Raw genomic sequence first — 15535 nt, 5'->3', positions numbered from 1 at the left:
CCATAGTAATTACATGAGTGGAGTGGTCTAAACAGCAGTGGTGGAAAAAGTACTCAATTGTCATACAAGTAAAGATACTAGAAAATGACTCAAGTAAAAGTAAGGTAAGTAAACCAGTAAAATACTACTTGAGTAAAAGTATTTGGTTTTAAATGTACTTAAGTATAAAAAGTAAAATGGAACTGCTAAAATGGAACTGCTAAAATGTATTTAAGCATCAAAAGTAAAAACCATTTCAAATTCTGTATATTAAGCAAACCAGACTGCACAATTATTATTTTATTTTTTTAATTGACAGATAGTCAGGGGGCACACTCCAACACTCGGACATAATTTACAAACGACGCATTTGTGTTTAGTGAGACCGCCAGAACAGAGGCAGTAGGGTTCAATAGGGATTTTTTCTTGATAACTGTGAATTGGACCATTTTCCTGTCAAAATGTAACACATACTTTTGGGTGTCAGGGAAAATGCATGGAGTAAAAAGTACATTATTGTCTTTAGGAATGTAGTGAAGCAAAAGTTGGCAAAAATATAAATAGTAAAGTACAGATACCCCAGAAAGGGTTTGGGGGAGGGGGGTATGTCCCCCAGTGGGGAACACACCAACGGGATATAATCACAGAACTCCTAATAGGGATGAATGTGTTTCCCTCCATTCTATGAATCCAGTTGTTCACCTTGATTTATTCACTTTAATGCTGAATCTTTAAGGATGAGCGGTTGACAGTTTTAACAGGCCGTCAATCACACTGTGATGACACGTGATTAAATAGGAAGATCCTTATCCTTTCAAAACCTCAACGACACACAGCAGGATTAAATTGGCAGGCATCCCAAGGACAATGATGTGTATTTTCTATTCAAAAGGCAGTTCAAAGTATGCAAGTTAGATTAGCATTCATTTAATAATAGCCAGCTTATCAAATTTCTTCTTGAATATTTGGGTTCTTTAGAAAGCCAAGTGTAATTGCATTGAGTTCTATGCCAGGTTCTTAACGCGGGTGGTAGCATGATTAAAGATTTGGCATCAATGTTTGCGTCGCTAGATTTACAATAGATGCAATGAATTGTACATATTTCTGATTGAAGCTTCATAACCGAGAGACATCAAGAGAAACCACTTCAATATTATATACTAGCATATTCACCCAAATGCCACAGTAGATAGCATTAATTCCACAGAAGACAACTACCCAACCTGAGAAATCATTATTGCCATAGTTTTGGTGGGGATTTTTGACAGGGTCAGTTCATTTAACCATAACAGGAGAATAGCTGCTTTAGAGTTGGGGTGCACTTGACTCATTCAGTAGAAAATATACATATTTTTTTACATAGTTGGCGATGAGCAAGCCCTTGAGCTGACCCGTATACGAGACAGACCGCAGGAATAAAATACAGCCTCAATACTTCCTCTCACTCTTTTTAAAAAGCAGAGGAGCCCAATTTTTAAAAACTTCAATGTTAAAACGTCTCGATTACACATCAGTCTTGTGAAAAATAATTTTAAAAAAAATTGCTGACAATTTTATGCTTTTACATTCCCAGTAACTTTGCCATAAGGGATTTGCTCTTAAACCGAGCAGAGCAGAGATGAGGGGTGGTATAAAAATCAATAAGGCTCTTCAAAGGCAACAAGAAAAAGCGAAACCTTAGCCTGCAATTAAAACAAGAGCTGCCGGCACTAAGGGGATGACATACTACTGTGCAGGTTTCTTCCACTACTTCACACAACCAGTTACCTGATCGATGTAATGACATGAATATGGTATGTGCAGTGGACACTAGTCATACGCTGTGGTGGTCAACGCTCTCTATGTTGATGTAGTTCTGGTAACTCTGTCTAGTTATGTTAGTGCTCACATGAGTCACAAGTGACCCACTGTTTTTCCAAAGTGGCACCAATGTTTCAGTCCTCTTCAAATGAAGCGTGGGGACTCTGGGGAATTCTGTCACAGATTCCACCACACCCCCGCTGGCTTTAATAGGGTCAGCAGATCCCTGCTTTCACCAGAGCCAGTTGCCCCTGGCCCCCTCCACCCCGTCACTTCCCCAAAAGGGCAACCTCCCCACAGGAGGGTCACAGAGCCCTAATGAATGGTGGTGGGGGCTCAGAGGCTCGACCCACGAGGGCTTTCAGTGGCTGATGTCTGTCAGCCGTCTGTCTGTGCCTGGAGGCTGGGAGAGGATGGACATGCACGCACGCACGCACGCACGCACGCGCACACACTGCTGCCTTGGCAACAGCTAATGGGGATCCTAAGAAACTACTAAATGTTAATGACCACATACTGTACTCAAAATCTCCAACGGACATGGATACCGATATAATGACCTGCAAGGAAAAACATGCATAGGCAAACAGTCATGGCCAAGTACAAAGTGATATATTGTCAGCCAGTTCCAATTGTGTGTTGAAAGTGAATGGGTCATGCCAACATTTCACCAGCTCATTGAGACCAGAGGGATGGTGGTGCCATAGGGATCATGATCACAACATTTCCATAGCAAAATTAACCATTGCGTTACTCTTGCTTGAGCAGTACGACTTCTGCATCCCTTATTATTCTCCCATAATGATTCAAACACTGCACACTTTGTGAAAACAAAACCACAACAAAAATATATAATTTACACATATTCTCTCTTTTAAGGCTTTTCTAGTGTTTTCATGTCATCTCCAGTGCTGTCATTCTCCCTCTATCCTTGACCCCCTTTCATTGCTCCTTCTGTTATCTGAAATAATGTCAGGGCCTTCTTAGAATCTATTCATCAGAGCAAAAAAGAAGCTGGCACTGACATTGATTTAAAAAAAAACATCTGTGCCTCGCAGGGGTATTAGGAGAGAGAGTAGAGAAGAGAGAAAGTAGAGAAGAAAGAGGAGCTTAAAATGAAACGGGCACGGCTGGGCTGCTGTCTCCCTCTTGTCCCCCCTCGTCAATGCCATTTCAATTGAAAAGTGCAGTGGTAATTAAATTGCAGCGGGGGTTAGGGGCGACTGTGCAGAGCAGTGACACTGACATAAAGATGACACAATTCAGGGGGACGAGAGGGGCGACAGGCGGAAAGGAGGGGGGTGGGCATGTGACAAATGCCATTCATTCATACACACTGCCAGGTCCACACTACTCAATCTTCATGACATTTCAAATTAAATAAAAATTGAGATTTAAGACTAAGATATCCCCAACTGACCTTTTCCGAAATGAGAAGTTTTCTAAATTAGGCTAATCCACATCTTATATGAATGCAGCATAGGCAGAAATTTCTGTTATGCTTAGAGGATGAGCAGTTAAGTAAAACATAATTTGAAGATGCCCGTGTGTGTGTGTGTGTGTGTGTGTGTGTGTGTGTGTGTGTGTCAGCACAAAAGTAAGCGTGAGTCACTGCACGCCACGAGCTGTTGATCCACATTAGAGGACATTAATCCAGGCTCACTGATAAGCCTTGGAGAGCCAGCCTCCCATTCCTCATGTGCTACACCACCTTTCTCACACAACATTAACACTGATCAAAAACAAACGCTTTCCTAATTTTGAAAATAAATCAATAGAAATATGGGATGCATATGTACCAGAGGAGGCTGGTGGAAGGAGCTATAGGAGGACAGGATCATTGTAATGGCTGGAATGGAATTAATGGAACAGCATCAAACACATGGAAACCACGTTTGACTCCATTCCATCCATTACAATGAGCCTATCCTCCTTTAGATCCTCCAACCAGCCTCCTCTGATATGTACTGAAATACATTGATTCAAGATTTGATTTTTTCCCCCTTATACATGCTGTAGCATATCATGGTTAATTAAATAACAAACATGAAAACCAATGTGAAAGGCAGAGATGTAGCCTAGCCTACCTACCAATAGTTATTTTTAAAGGCCTTGCATTTCTTGGTCTGCGGCATGATGCGTCAGACATATTTGATGACCAAAGAAATCAGATAATGGCTGTCATTTTCAATTTCATACTCAGCTCTTGGAAAGAAGAGCTTGAGGGGCTGTCTTCAAAAAAAAACATGGTCTCACCACAAAAAAAGTATGGAGAACTACAAATTGTGCTTTGGACCTTGAGAAAACAATTACCCTGCTATGCTTCTTGAGGAAGTGGTTTATCTTAAAAATCCATTTTCTATTTTTAGTCAATGAATTCACCATAATTAGTCTTGGATGGTGTCCAAGTGTGCAATAGCTCCTTTAAAAAGACATCCACACACCATTTATGTGACACATAGAACTAGAAGGTTTTCAGTTTTAAAAGGTTAGTTTAACAAATAGTGCATCAGCCATGGCATTGTATTGACACCTGAAGCAAACACTGAATGACAATCTATCACTCTGACTCACTCAGTCCCTGTTGAGGTTAGTGAATTCTTATATTTTGCTGCCATCTATTGGAAAAACAGATCACTGCACCCTCTTTCAAAATTAAAACGACGTCAATGAAGGTAGAGATATTCAAAAATAAGACTAAAAACCGCACACTGAAAAAGGACAGATGGACCAATCTTGAGTTGAAAACAAATGAGCACTAAAGTCAAGGTTGGTCATCTATCTTTTAAAAAAATAAAAAAATCCCAGTGGGTTCGTTTTTGAATAGCAGTTGTCCCTGCCAAAACCAGCAGCTAGACACACTGCTGAGCACAGTGTTTCTTGCTTTTCTGCATCCGCTTTAGAAATCTAATGAAAAGCTCATGCTAGACATAGTTCAAAACCACATCTGTTAACATTCATTTCAGGCCAGGCTCATACTCCAATACTGAAAACAACATTTCAAAGTGACGTGTGATCACCTGCCTAGTTCCCCTACAATATTAGTTTCATGACCTCATGAAATGGCATGATTTCAGAGTTAGAAAAATAAGTGATGAGTGTGTGATGAGCTATTGTCCTCCCCTGACACAAAGAGTCTGTCTTGACTGTTGGTAGTCTAATAGACAAGTGCTATTAACATTCACACGTCAACCCATACTGGAGGCAACTCTATTGTTCGCTGTCATTCCTTAACAATAGAATACTTGGTAGGCCAGAGTCATGCAGCAAAGCTCCCAGCTACCCTATAGGAAGGGCATTGGGCACACCCATGGCCAGTGAGTCTCAGTAGCGCGCCAAAACCTCCAGGACCTCCTCTTTCACAGCGAGGGGAGAGTGCTGCTGCACGCCTGCTGCACCGATACGGGTCTCCCAGCAGTCATAGCCACAGTCTCTCAAGTCCTGGATCGTGTTCTGGACCACCGAGCACTCCGTTTCTACGAGAGGAAATCACAAAGAAAAACAAACCATCACACACAGTGAACTACATTTAACACCCAACTTGTTTTTGACCCTCCGTTCCTGCTTACTGCACCGGAGGATTCATTTACATCTGCAGAGCTTGGGAGAAGGACTAGGTTTGCTTCTGAAATGGCACCCCTCGGAGTCCGCACCCTAGGGTTCTGTGATGCGAGACTCCCACTAGGAGGTGGAGTCTGACGGCCGCTGTGAGAGCTGAACCCACAAAGCCCTCTCTAGCAAACACCAGGGTGCCCAATAACTGGATAATAATGTGTAAACATAGGCTAGGGCTAAAATGCCTGGGGTGAAAATGTGTCAAATAGGGGAGCAATTTCTGAAAGTAAAAGTAGAAAGCCTCCCACCATGCAGCAAAGGAAACGTTTGCGTGGGATTTGGATTTCAGACTGACCTTGAAGGGGGCATTTAACCCGAACCGCTTCTGTGTGGCTCAGCTGGGAAGAACATGGCACTAGCAATGCCAGGGTCATGGGTTCAATTCCCACTGGGGTCAAATATATTTAAAAAAGGTATGCTCCCACTCTCTGTACAGTAAGTTGCTTTGGATAAAAGTGTGTGAAATGGCTACTATACTGTATTAGTAGTAGTAGTACTTATTCAGCTGAAGAACAAACAGTAAGCTAAAGTACATCTCTATGTGGAGAAAAATCATTTCAATGCTCATTACAAAGAAATGATAAATACGTAGCACGTCATCAGACAGTGGTGGGTTTTAACAAGGCTGCAGGATAGCAGGTTACTTCACTGCATGTTTCGTCTCTGCTCTTGCTCAAATCAAAACTTCTCAGGTCAAAGCTGATCTGAGAGCACTGAGGGGAAAACACTTGACTAAACCTTTTGGAAAATTGCTGCAAACCACAAAATGTGCAACACTTGTTTGCTAGTACAACAAAACAAATCAACTTCATTTGGGGCTATATATTCTATGTGTTACGGGCTGCAGGCATAAGCAAAGGTGGCAGTGGATTTTTGTGGAAATAAGCGTGAAACACAGGATCATCCTGGCTAACTCAACCAGCTCTCCTTCTCTATGCCGTCCGTTTGAAACTACAGAACTTTTACCTCAAAAGGGGATGACTGAGGGTGACACTTTGTCACACACCCCATATCTTGGCTCACCGTCAAATCAATATAATGGAGCCAAATCTACTGATGTGTCGACATACAATCAGCATGCAGATGTCATTTCACAGATCTCGCTCACTGTTAAGAGGTCACGCTATTCATAGAAATATAGACAAGACAACAAGGCTCTCAGCAACTCTCTGCCCCAAAAATAAGGCGAGGGCCATAGATGGTGGCAATACCAATGCAGCGTAAGAACACATAACATAGGGACGCCCCCACTTGATTACTGCGAGCCAGATGAAAGTGTAGGGAGGCATTACTAGCAGACAGCTATAGTACCTGGTCTAAGCAAGGTGATGCCACAGCCCCCTCCTCCGGCACCAGTCAGCTTGCTGTGTAGCCCTCTGGCCAGGGTGACCTGGCACAGGGTGTCCAGGGTCGTGTGTCCGACACCAATCACATTCAGGTGGTGCTGGTTGATGTCAATAAGCTCCTATGGGAGACATAATAGCAGCTGTGGGTTTGACATAATTTAATTTTCAATCTGTTTTGTATGAAAACACAATTTTGTTCTGTATTTTGGCTTTTCATGCAGCTGTAGTTTTTTACCAGGGGTGCAACTTTGGTTTTAGAAGTGAGGGGGGGGTATAATTATTTTTATAAATTAAGATAAACACTCCAAACAGCCTACCCGACCGCTCGCAGGCATCCACATGGTCCTAAAGCACACCGTTGCCTGATTTTGTATCACATTCCAATGATAAACTGGGGGGGACAACAATGCAATTTCAAAATGTTAAGGGGACATGTCCCCCGTGCCTAGTGAAAGTTGCACCCCTGGCTTTTACCATGTGTAAGAGGAAGTCAATCATTTCTACGCTGTGTCAGACTGGTAGTGTCTGCCACACCAGAACACACCGTCCATAGGCAACATGTGTTTCAATACTGTACCTCCAGGACATTGTAGTGCTCTGGTGTGGGGGTGTCGCTGGCCATCTCTGTTAAGGTCTGCTCACAGGTGCAGGAGACTGCATCCACAGACTCCAGTACAGGGTTTATAATAGAGGGAAACTGGAGGGGGGGAGAACAGCAAATAAAATATATAATGAATGCTTTTTACAAATAATTGGGAATTCAATGTAAAGGAATTTAACAACACTAAATATACTTAAAAGAAGTCAACAGTGCAGACTAAAGCAGCAAATGTACATAATATCATCTCATCTAGTGGTCATATCAATAATTAAAACAGTCAGTACATATTGCATAGCAGCACAAAAAGCCAGTCACTCAGTGCTGAGTGAAAATAATGTAGCTCTTTCCCCCAATCACAACACTGCCAGTAACACCACCTATGACAAGCTAACAGAACAGAAGTGCTCACACCTGTGGATGTCACCTAGGCAACGGCACACAGGGGTGCTAGCTTAGCGCTTCTTCTCCATGTTTTATGAAGGCAGTCAATGCCAGGCCCCAGAGTGTCTTTCCCATGCAAATTAAAGCACTGGTGATTACACTAATTACAGGGCTGGGGAGGAGAACAGAGTGGAGACGAGACCACAGCCATTTAGTACCTTGTTCAATTTGTCCTTCACTCCAGCAACAAGTACCTTGGTGCTGCGAGGGACCTTGGTGTTCGTGAGTAGGATCCTTAACATTGGGACCCTACAAGCGGGAAAACATTAAAGGAAAGTTAGCAATATCATACCACATTATGTACCTGTATTCCTTCAGGTGTTGCTATTGTCAATGTTTCTCCTCATGATTGGCAATAGCAGAGTGGAGTCCATAGAATCCAAAGAGAAGGAGCACAGACTATCTTTTCCATTCATTGTTTGTGATAGCATGGGCAGTGTCACGGAGGTACGTCCTTATTCTAAAGTAGTCCATTGTAACTGCATTGGGGATTTAATGCCACCTGCCATAATTGTTCAAGAGTATAACCCATTAACCCACTGACCTGGATGACATTCATTAATCCCTCTAAAACACAGTCGACTACTTTAAAATAAGGCATGCTATCACACTCTATAAAACTGGCAATGTAAATTAGGCCCATTGACCATATTCACTGCAGTGACATGGAAAGGGTTTGGTTTAGTGTACAGTACCTGCTTAAGGCTGTTATCTTCCCAGAACGGTATCTCAATATGCCACCTTCAAGAGTCAAAGCAAAGTGATAGAATCGGCCATCAATCAGATACCATAATAGAGTAGAGTAATTTGAGCAAAATAGTATTTTCTGGCCGCAAAACAGCCCTCGCACCACACAAAGAAATACTGCAGCACATTTCCCCACTGTTAACTAACATCAGCCTGCTCACAGAGAACACACACAGGAAAAGTAACTCCCGCTACAATACTGTTCAGTGCCGTTCTGCAGACAGAACATGCTGGCAGATTGTACCACACACACCACAAAGCTGTGTGGTACCGTGGGGTCTGTGCACAAGGCAGAGGGATCCGGGTCTTACCCCATGTCCCCACAGCATTGTCCACCCCTGAGGGGTTCCCATGGATGATCCTCTCTCCCTGAAACGCCCACCTGTTAATTAGCTCCATCTCCACCTCACCCCACCTGTTGAAACACAATGAAATAAAGAAGAGATGATTACAATGAGGATTTACACTGGGCCTTCAACCCCTATCTAACATAGCCCTCTTGTCACTCACTCTGCGCTTGTGATGAGTCCAGCCCCACCCATACTGACATGTGAGGACATCAGAAACAAAGTCCGATCTGACTTCCAGAATTTATAACGAACTAGCATCCTCCAGTTGTGGAAATAGATTTAAGAAAAATGGGGATCTGAAAACTATCAAAATCTCTACAGATGACTGAAAAACAATATGTAGGTTGCTGGAGAAACTGCAGCCAAACGGAAGCAAATAGTTCACACTGTGGGCAGAATATATTTGTACTGACTGACTGTCTGGAGGGTGGAATAGCATATCCCAGGACTCAGCTAGTGGTGCTGCAGCAGCTACTCTAAATTAACTTGAGTAACTACACTGTTCCTAGACCGTCATTGAAAATAAGAATTTGTTCTTAACTGACTTGCGTAGTTAAATAAAAGGTAAAAATAAATTTAAAAAACTATAAATTAAGACATATGGGTTACAATGTTTTATTTGTTTGTTTGTTCAATAAAAAAAACAGCTACTGAGAGATTTCTTTAAATAATTCAATTTTAATAGATCCAGTAGGGTATTTGGTGTTAAGTCATTACCTGGCTGTGTTTTCCTGGTCACTCAGTGGAGAAGGGATGGTCCCACTGGCAGAAAGCATGGCTGCAGCCAGGCACACAGAGTAGGCAGCGCTGGACCCCAGACCCGCTCCAGTTGGCAACTCTGACCACACAGACACCGTCAGGCTGGGCAACTCCCTGAGATGGACGAGAATTATTAACCACATTCAATCAATTACTGCAAACATTTTCAGCATGGCTTGCTTACATCTAGGAATGTGACTGTAGTAGGATTTCTTCAGCCTAGTTGGGTATGGCTGAGTGAAAAACTATTAAATGTGGATGAAAAAGCTAAAAACAGCACTATTGTTTTTACCTACTAGTGTTTGTAATAGGTTTTAGGGCACTCAATCTCACACAAAAACACCACACTTTGCAAAAGCTCTTACAGCAAAAACATCCCAAAAAAGCACATTTCCTTTGATCTTAATCCAACTGACCAAAGGGTCTAGACACAGCAGTCCTTTTTATTGTGAACGACTAGCGTGGCGTACATATGTGCATGGGTGTGACTGCAGCAGACTTGCCCATGACTACCAGGCCCTTTCTGGGCAGACAGGACAGGCACTGTCAATGCCCATGACAGCCAGGCTCTTTCTGGGCAGACAAGACAGGCACTGTCAATGCCCATGACAGCCAGGCTCTTTCTGGGCAGACAAGACAGGCACTGTCAATGCCCATGACAGCCAGGCTCTTTCTGGGCAGACAAGACAGGCACTGTCAATGCCCATGACAGCCAGGCTCTTTCTGGGCAGACAAGACAGGCACTATCAATGCCCATGACAGCCAGGCTCTTTCTGGGCAGACAGGACAGGCACTGTCAATGCCCATGACAGCCAGGCTCTTTCTGGGCAGACAAGACAGGCACTGTCAATGCCCATGACAGCCAGGCTCTTTCCGGGCAGACAGGACAGGAGTATGCTCAAAACTAATTAAGGAGCTGCTTTCCCTAGGGACAAGCGCGTCCAGACTTGTTAAGGCTGCAGCGTGAGCCCAGTGCCAGCCTCTCATTAGTGGTGGACGGGCTCTGACAGGACGGACAGCCACTATCTCAGACATGCTAGCATAGCGCTGCAAGCGTCAACTCACGATTAGGCCTACTCCTTAGCATCTACCCAGCTCCTAGCTGCCAAAGCCTTTCTCACTAGGATGGGGTCTGTGGTGTTCATTAGGGCATTAGAGGTTTGGTTCTTGGGTACCAAGATTAGCACTACCCTATGTTAACAGGCCTATATAAATCAATTAGCTCTGTCCGTTGACACTCTTACCCTGACTTGGCAAAGACACAGAGGTAGATGTAGAGGAAGGCTAGGATGGCCATGCTGCGAGTATCCAAGGTTCCATTTGATACACCAACAAAGTTTCGCAGCATCCTGACAAGCTCTGCATTAAGCTCATTCACATTCCCCAGCTCAGCTGTGAGACAGAATGACACAAATAGACAACATTACAATAGGAGAATAAAACAACCACAACGATAATTCAGCTGTTATTTTACAACTTTGCCAATAGTTTTGGGTTTAAGTCCAGTTCATCTACAAAATGTGCTACATTGGTGTCTTGTGCTGATTGATTAACTGTAAAGAAATATATATATTTTTTTATTAATTTGTGACGTTTTTTTTGGAGTGAGCTCAATGCACACATACATTGCACAGTTTTTCTAGTGATAAATCAGATCATGCCTGAACTATGCGATGTAGTAGGGGGAGTTGTAGAATATTGGCCTGTTTGAATCTACATATTGTAGTGCATAAAACATGGTAATTAACTACAATGACCATAATGGAGAGACAGAAGAGGAAGCGGGACGATTTGTAGGAACGTATGGCGGATGGTTGGACATGGAGAGTAGTGCGGACCAAGTCGAGAAAATGGAGAAACGGTTGGAGAAGCAACAGCTGTGCTGGAATGTGATCAATATGGGTGACAGTTCTGATGATATGGATCAGGAGGATGAGGGTCAAGGATCTGAATGGTCTGTAGTGGAAAGACATAGGAAGAAGAGAGATTATGAAACAGAAAGCAGTGGAACATCTAGTAAAGAAGGCAAAAAGAGGGTCAAGGTAGGAAGCAAGACTAATAATGTGTCGGATTGGAAAGTTCTGATGGTGTTTTGAGACCACAGGGCCTCGTTTATACCCTATCCGATTAACCAATGCCGTAGAGAAAAAGATAGGTGAATTCAAACTAGCCCGGTTCATTGGAAATGGTAGACTGCTAATACTTTGTGGTAGCCAGGCTCAGCAAGGGAATATTCTGCTAATGTAAAAGCTTAATGGGAAGAAGATTAAAAGCCATGTCCCTGGTGTTTATGATAGATTGAGGGGAGTCATCACTGGGGTCCCATTATCTATGGCCATAGATGATATTATAGAAAATGTGAAGAGAGGCAGAGTGATTGAGACCAAAGGATTGATCAGTAGGAAAGAAGGTCAAAGAAGTGAAAGCTTATCAGTGCTGCTGAGTACAGATAGGATTCCTTTTTTCAATGCAAGAAATGGAAAGCAGATGTTACTGTCGAATATGCTGAATAATCCTATGAGTGGATTGTTTCAGCATGATAGCAAGTGTAATAGGGTAGGGGGACTTGATTGGGGGGGGGGGGTGATAGAAATTAGTATGGATAGATGCATTTTTTTCTTAGTAGCGCAGAAATCGGCAGGCCATAATTGATCACACACTCCAGCACAGTAGGTGTTTGGTCTGTTCTTCTTTTACGCCTGCTACAGAAGCAGAAGAATGCACGATTGTGATGTGATATAGAGACCAGCTGTTGCTTCGAGAGGTATCACCACCTGAAAGAACATGATCTAAGTGGTTGATAGTTGGTATTCAGCAGTCATAAAAGTATGCTTTATTTACTTTGAAGAACTACAAAACAGTGCTTTTTTGCAGCAGCATAGGCAGCAGCTCTATAGAGATTAGATTACTTGGAATTAAATAATAAAGTTGTTAAATAAAACAAATGTAATACACACAATAACTGAAATATTTTTTTTAAGTAATGTGCATAAATGGTTAATAGGTGATAAGCAGTAATGGGCAGTCAGTACCATCATGGGACTTTTATTCATTGTTTTATTCTGTGTGGTTACAGCATTTAACCTTATCCAAATAATTAAAACCAAAATCCATGATAATTTTTCATTAAAATAATTTCACCGAAACGACCACAAAAAGCACTAATAGCTCAGCACTATCAGAAGTGGAATAGATCTCACCTCCAGAGTCAGGGAGAAGCTGCTTCAACGCGGTCACATCCCAGCTGAGGAAAGTGTTGATGTTGGGGAGATTGATGCAGACTTTACTGGTGGATGTGGCCTGCAACCGTAGGTATGTGCGCAGGTTCAAACTTACAGCCAGAGCCACCTAGCACAGGTTGGAGCAAAAATACCTCTGAATTATTTTTGTGGTTAATATCAAATCAATTTCATTTCAACAACCAATCTTTCGGTGAACAGAAAACCATAACACTGCTTGTCCTGGGGGTCATATGACGAACAAATCTCATGAATACATAAAGATGATGGACTGGCATGGACAACTATCTTCAGTAAGATATTCATACAATAAAGTAAATCAGGCTCAAAATATACTTAAAAGTATAAAACGGAACATGTAAAGTGTTGGTCCCATAGTTCATGAGCTTAAATAAATGATCCCAGAATTTTTCCATACACAAAAGAAAATGCTTATTTCTCTCAAATGTTGTGCACAAATTTGTTTAAATCCCAGTTAGTTAACATGTCTCCTTTGCCAAGATAATCCATCCACAGGTGTGGCGTATCAAGAAGCTGATTAAACAGCATGATCATTACACAGGTGCACTTTGTGCTGGGGACAATAAAAGGCAAATAAAATGTGCAGTTGTGTCACACAACAATGCCATATATGTCTCAAGTTGAGAGGGAGTGTGCATTTGGAATGCTGACTGCAGCAATGTCCACCAGAGATAATCCCATATAATTTAATGTTCATTTCTCTACTATAAGCCACCTCCTAATGTCGTATAAGAGAATTTGGCAGTCCAACCGGCCTCACAACCGTAGACCACATGTAACCACGCCTGTCCAGGATCTCCACATCCAGTTTCTTCACCGGTGGGATTGTCTGAGACCAGCCACCCAGACAGCTGATGAAACTGATGAGTATCTCTGTCTGTAATACCGCCCCTTTGTGGGGAAAAACTCATTGTGATTGGCTCGGCCTGGGTCTTGAGTAGGTGGGCCTCGCTCCCCAGCGTGTAGGCCTATGCCCTCCCAGGCCCACCCATGGCTGCGCCCCTGCCCAGTCATGTGAAATCCATTGATTAGGGCCTAATTAAATTTATTTCAATTGACTGATTTCCTTATGAACTGTAAATTAGTCAAATCATTCATTGTTGCATTTATAGTGTTGTTCAGTACATGTCTGTTTTTTATTTTTTATTTTCACCTTTATTTAACCAGGTAAGCTAGTTGAGAATAAGTTCTCATTTACAACTGCGACCTGGCCAAGATGAAGCAAAGCAGTGCGACGCAAACAACAACATAGAGTTACACATGGAGTAAACAAGCGTGCAGTCAGTAACACAATAGAAAAAAATAAAGTCTATATACAGTGTGTGCAAATGGCATGAGGAGGTAGGGCAATAGGCAATAGTAGCGAGTGGCTTCCTATTTCGCAAACAAAGCATCCTTCACTCATGCTGCAAAACATACCTTAGTAAAACTGATTATCCTACCGATCCTTGACTTCGGCGATGTCATTTACAAAATAGCCTCCAACACTCTACTCAGCAAATTGGATGCAGTCTATCACAGTGCCATCCGTTTTGTCACCAAAGCCCCATATACTACCCACCACTGTGACCTGTGTGCTCTCGTTGGCTGGCCCTCACTACATATTCATCACCAAACCCACTGGATCCAGATCATCTACAAGTCGTTGCTAGGTAAAGCCCCGCCTTATCTCAGCTCACTGGTCACCATAGCAGCACCAACCCGCAGCACGGGCTCCAGCAGGTATATTTCACTGGTCATCCCCAAAGCCAATTCCTCATTTGGCTGCCTTTCCTTCCAGTTCTCTGATGCCAATGACTGGAACGAACTGCAAAAAAATCACTGTAGCTGGAGACTCATATCTCCCTCACTAGCTTTAAGCACCAGCTGTCAGAGCAGCTCACAGATCACTGCACCTGTACATAGCCAATCTGTAAATAGCCCATCCAACTACCTCATCACCATATTGTTATTTATTTTGCTCCAGTATCGCTACTTGCACACTCATCTTCTGCACATCTATCACCCCAGTGTTTAATTTGCCATACTGTAATAATTTTGCCACTATGGCCTATTTATTGCCTCACCCCCCTTATCCTACCTCATTTGCACACAATGTATATAGACTTTCTCTATTGTATTATATACGGTATGTTTGTTTATTCCATGTGTAACTGTGTTATTGTTTGTATCGCACTGCTTTGCTTCATCTTGGCCAGGTCACAGTTGTAAATGAGAACTTGTTCTCAACTAGCTTACCTGGTTAAATAAAGGTGAAATAAAAATAATAAAACATACTTACCTTGCCATGCACGACAGCGTGTTCTCCGTGGAGGATAGCTTTCCCTGGTGCAGACACGATACATTCCTTGATTTGCATTCTGATAGCAAAATGTAGCCTGCCAAGTAAATGTTGAATTGTTAGTAAAATAGCTATCGTTAGATAGCTTTTTCCAGTTAATTCATCAGGAAAACGTCCTGTAGCTATATATATAGTAATACCTCCAAACCACTCCGTACGATGAGGGATAGTCTTTACAAACTCCCGTTGTATTTTTAGAAGGGATAAAGCGTCCTTATGAAGCTGTCCGCACTGTTAAATACCACAATCTTGAAAACATCAAGCGACAGTCAACACAACACACAGCAGCGGGACAT

The 15535-nt window shown here is 42.5% G+C and overlaps 1 protein-coding gene across 1 annotated transcript; it reads right to left on the bottom strand.

Moving 5' to 3' along the window:
* Window positions 1-264: 264 nt before the first annotated feature.
* Window positions 265-15523, bottom strand: LOC129853188 (mevalonate kinase-like). The gene is made up of 11 exons (XM_055918941.1): window positions 15380-15523; window positions 15180-15276; window positions 12839-12986; window positions 10883-11030; window positions 9597-9752; window positions 8841-8944; window positions 8478-8523; window positions 7941-8031; window positions 7318-7437; window positions 6706-6859; window positions 265-5255 (listed from the first exon to the last, which is right to left on the bottom strand). The coding sequence occupies exons 2-11, from the start codon at window positions 15255-15257 to the stop codon at window positions 5104-5106; spliced, it is 1197 nt and encodes a 398-aa protein (XP_055774916.1). The 5' UTR covers window positions 15258-15276; window positions 15380-15523; the 3' UTR covers window positions 265-5103.
* Window positions 15524-15535: the final 12 nt, after the last annotated feature.

This window comes from Salvelinus fontinalis, chromosome 4 (genome assembly GCF_029448725.1).
Source record: "Salvelinus fontinalis isolate EN_2023a chromosome 4, ASM2944872v1, whole genome shotgun sequence".
NCBI classification, from domain to species: domain Eukaryota; kingdom Metazoa; phylum Chordata; class Actinopteri; order Salmoniformes; family Salmonidae; genus Salvelinus; species Salvelinus fontinalis.
Note: the sequence above shows the minus strand (reverse complement) of the source record. Positions and strands in the feature narration are given on the sequence as shown.

Bases quoted from the DNA above. Each gene is read 5' to 3' on its own strand.
- LOC129853188 (XM_055918941.1), bottom strand. From the start codon at position 15,257: ATGCAAATCAAGGAATGTATCGTGTCTGCACCAGGGAAAGCTATCCTC. The intron at 12,987-15,179 runs GTAAGTATGTTT...AACCTGTGCTAG, and splicing joins ACGCTGTCGTGCATGGCAAG to GTGGCTCTGGCTGTAAGTTT. The intron at 8,524-8,840 runs GTAAGACCCGGA...TGACTCTTGAAG, and splicing joins CAATGCTGTGGGGACATGGG to GTGGCATATTGAGATACCGT.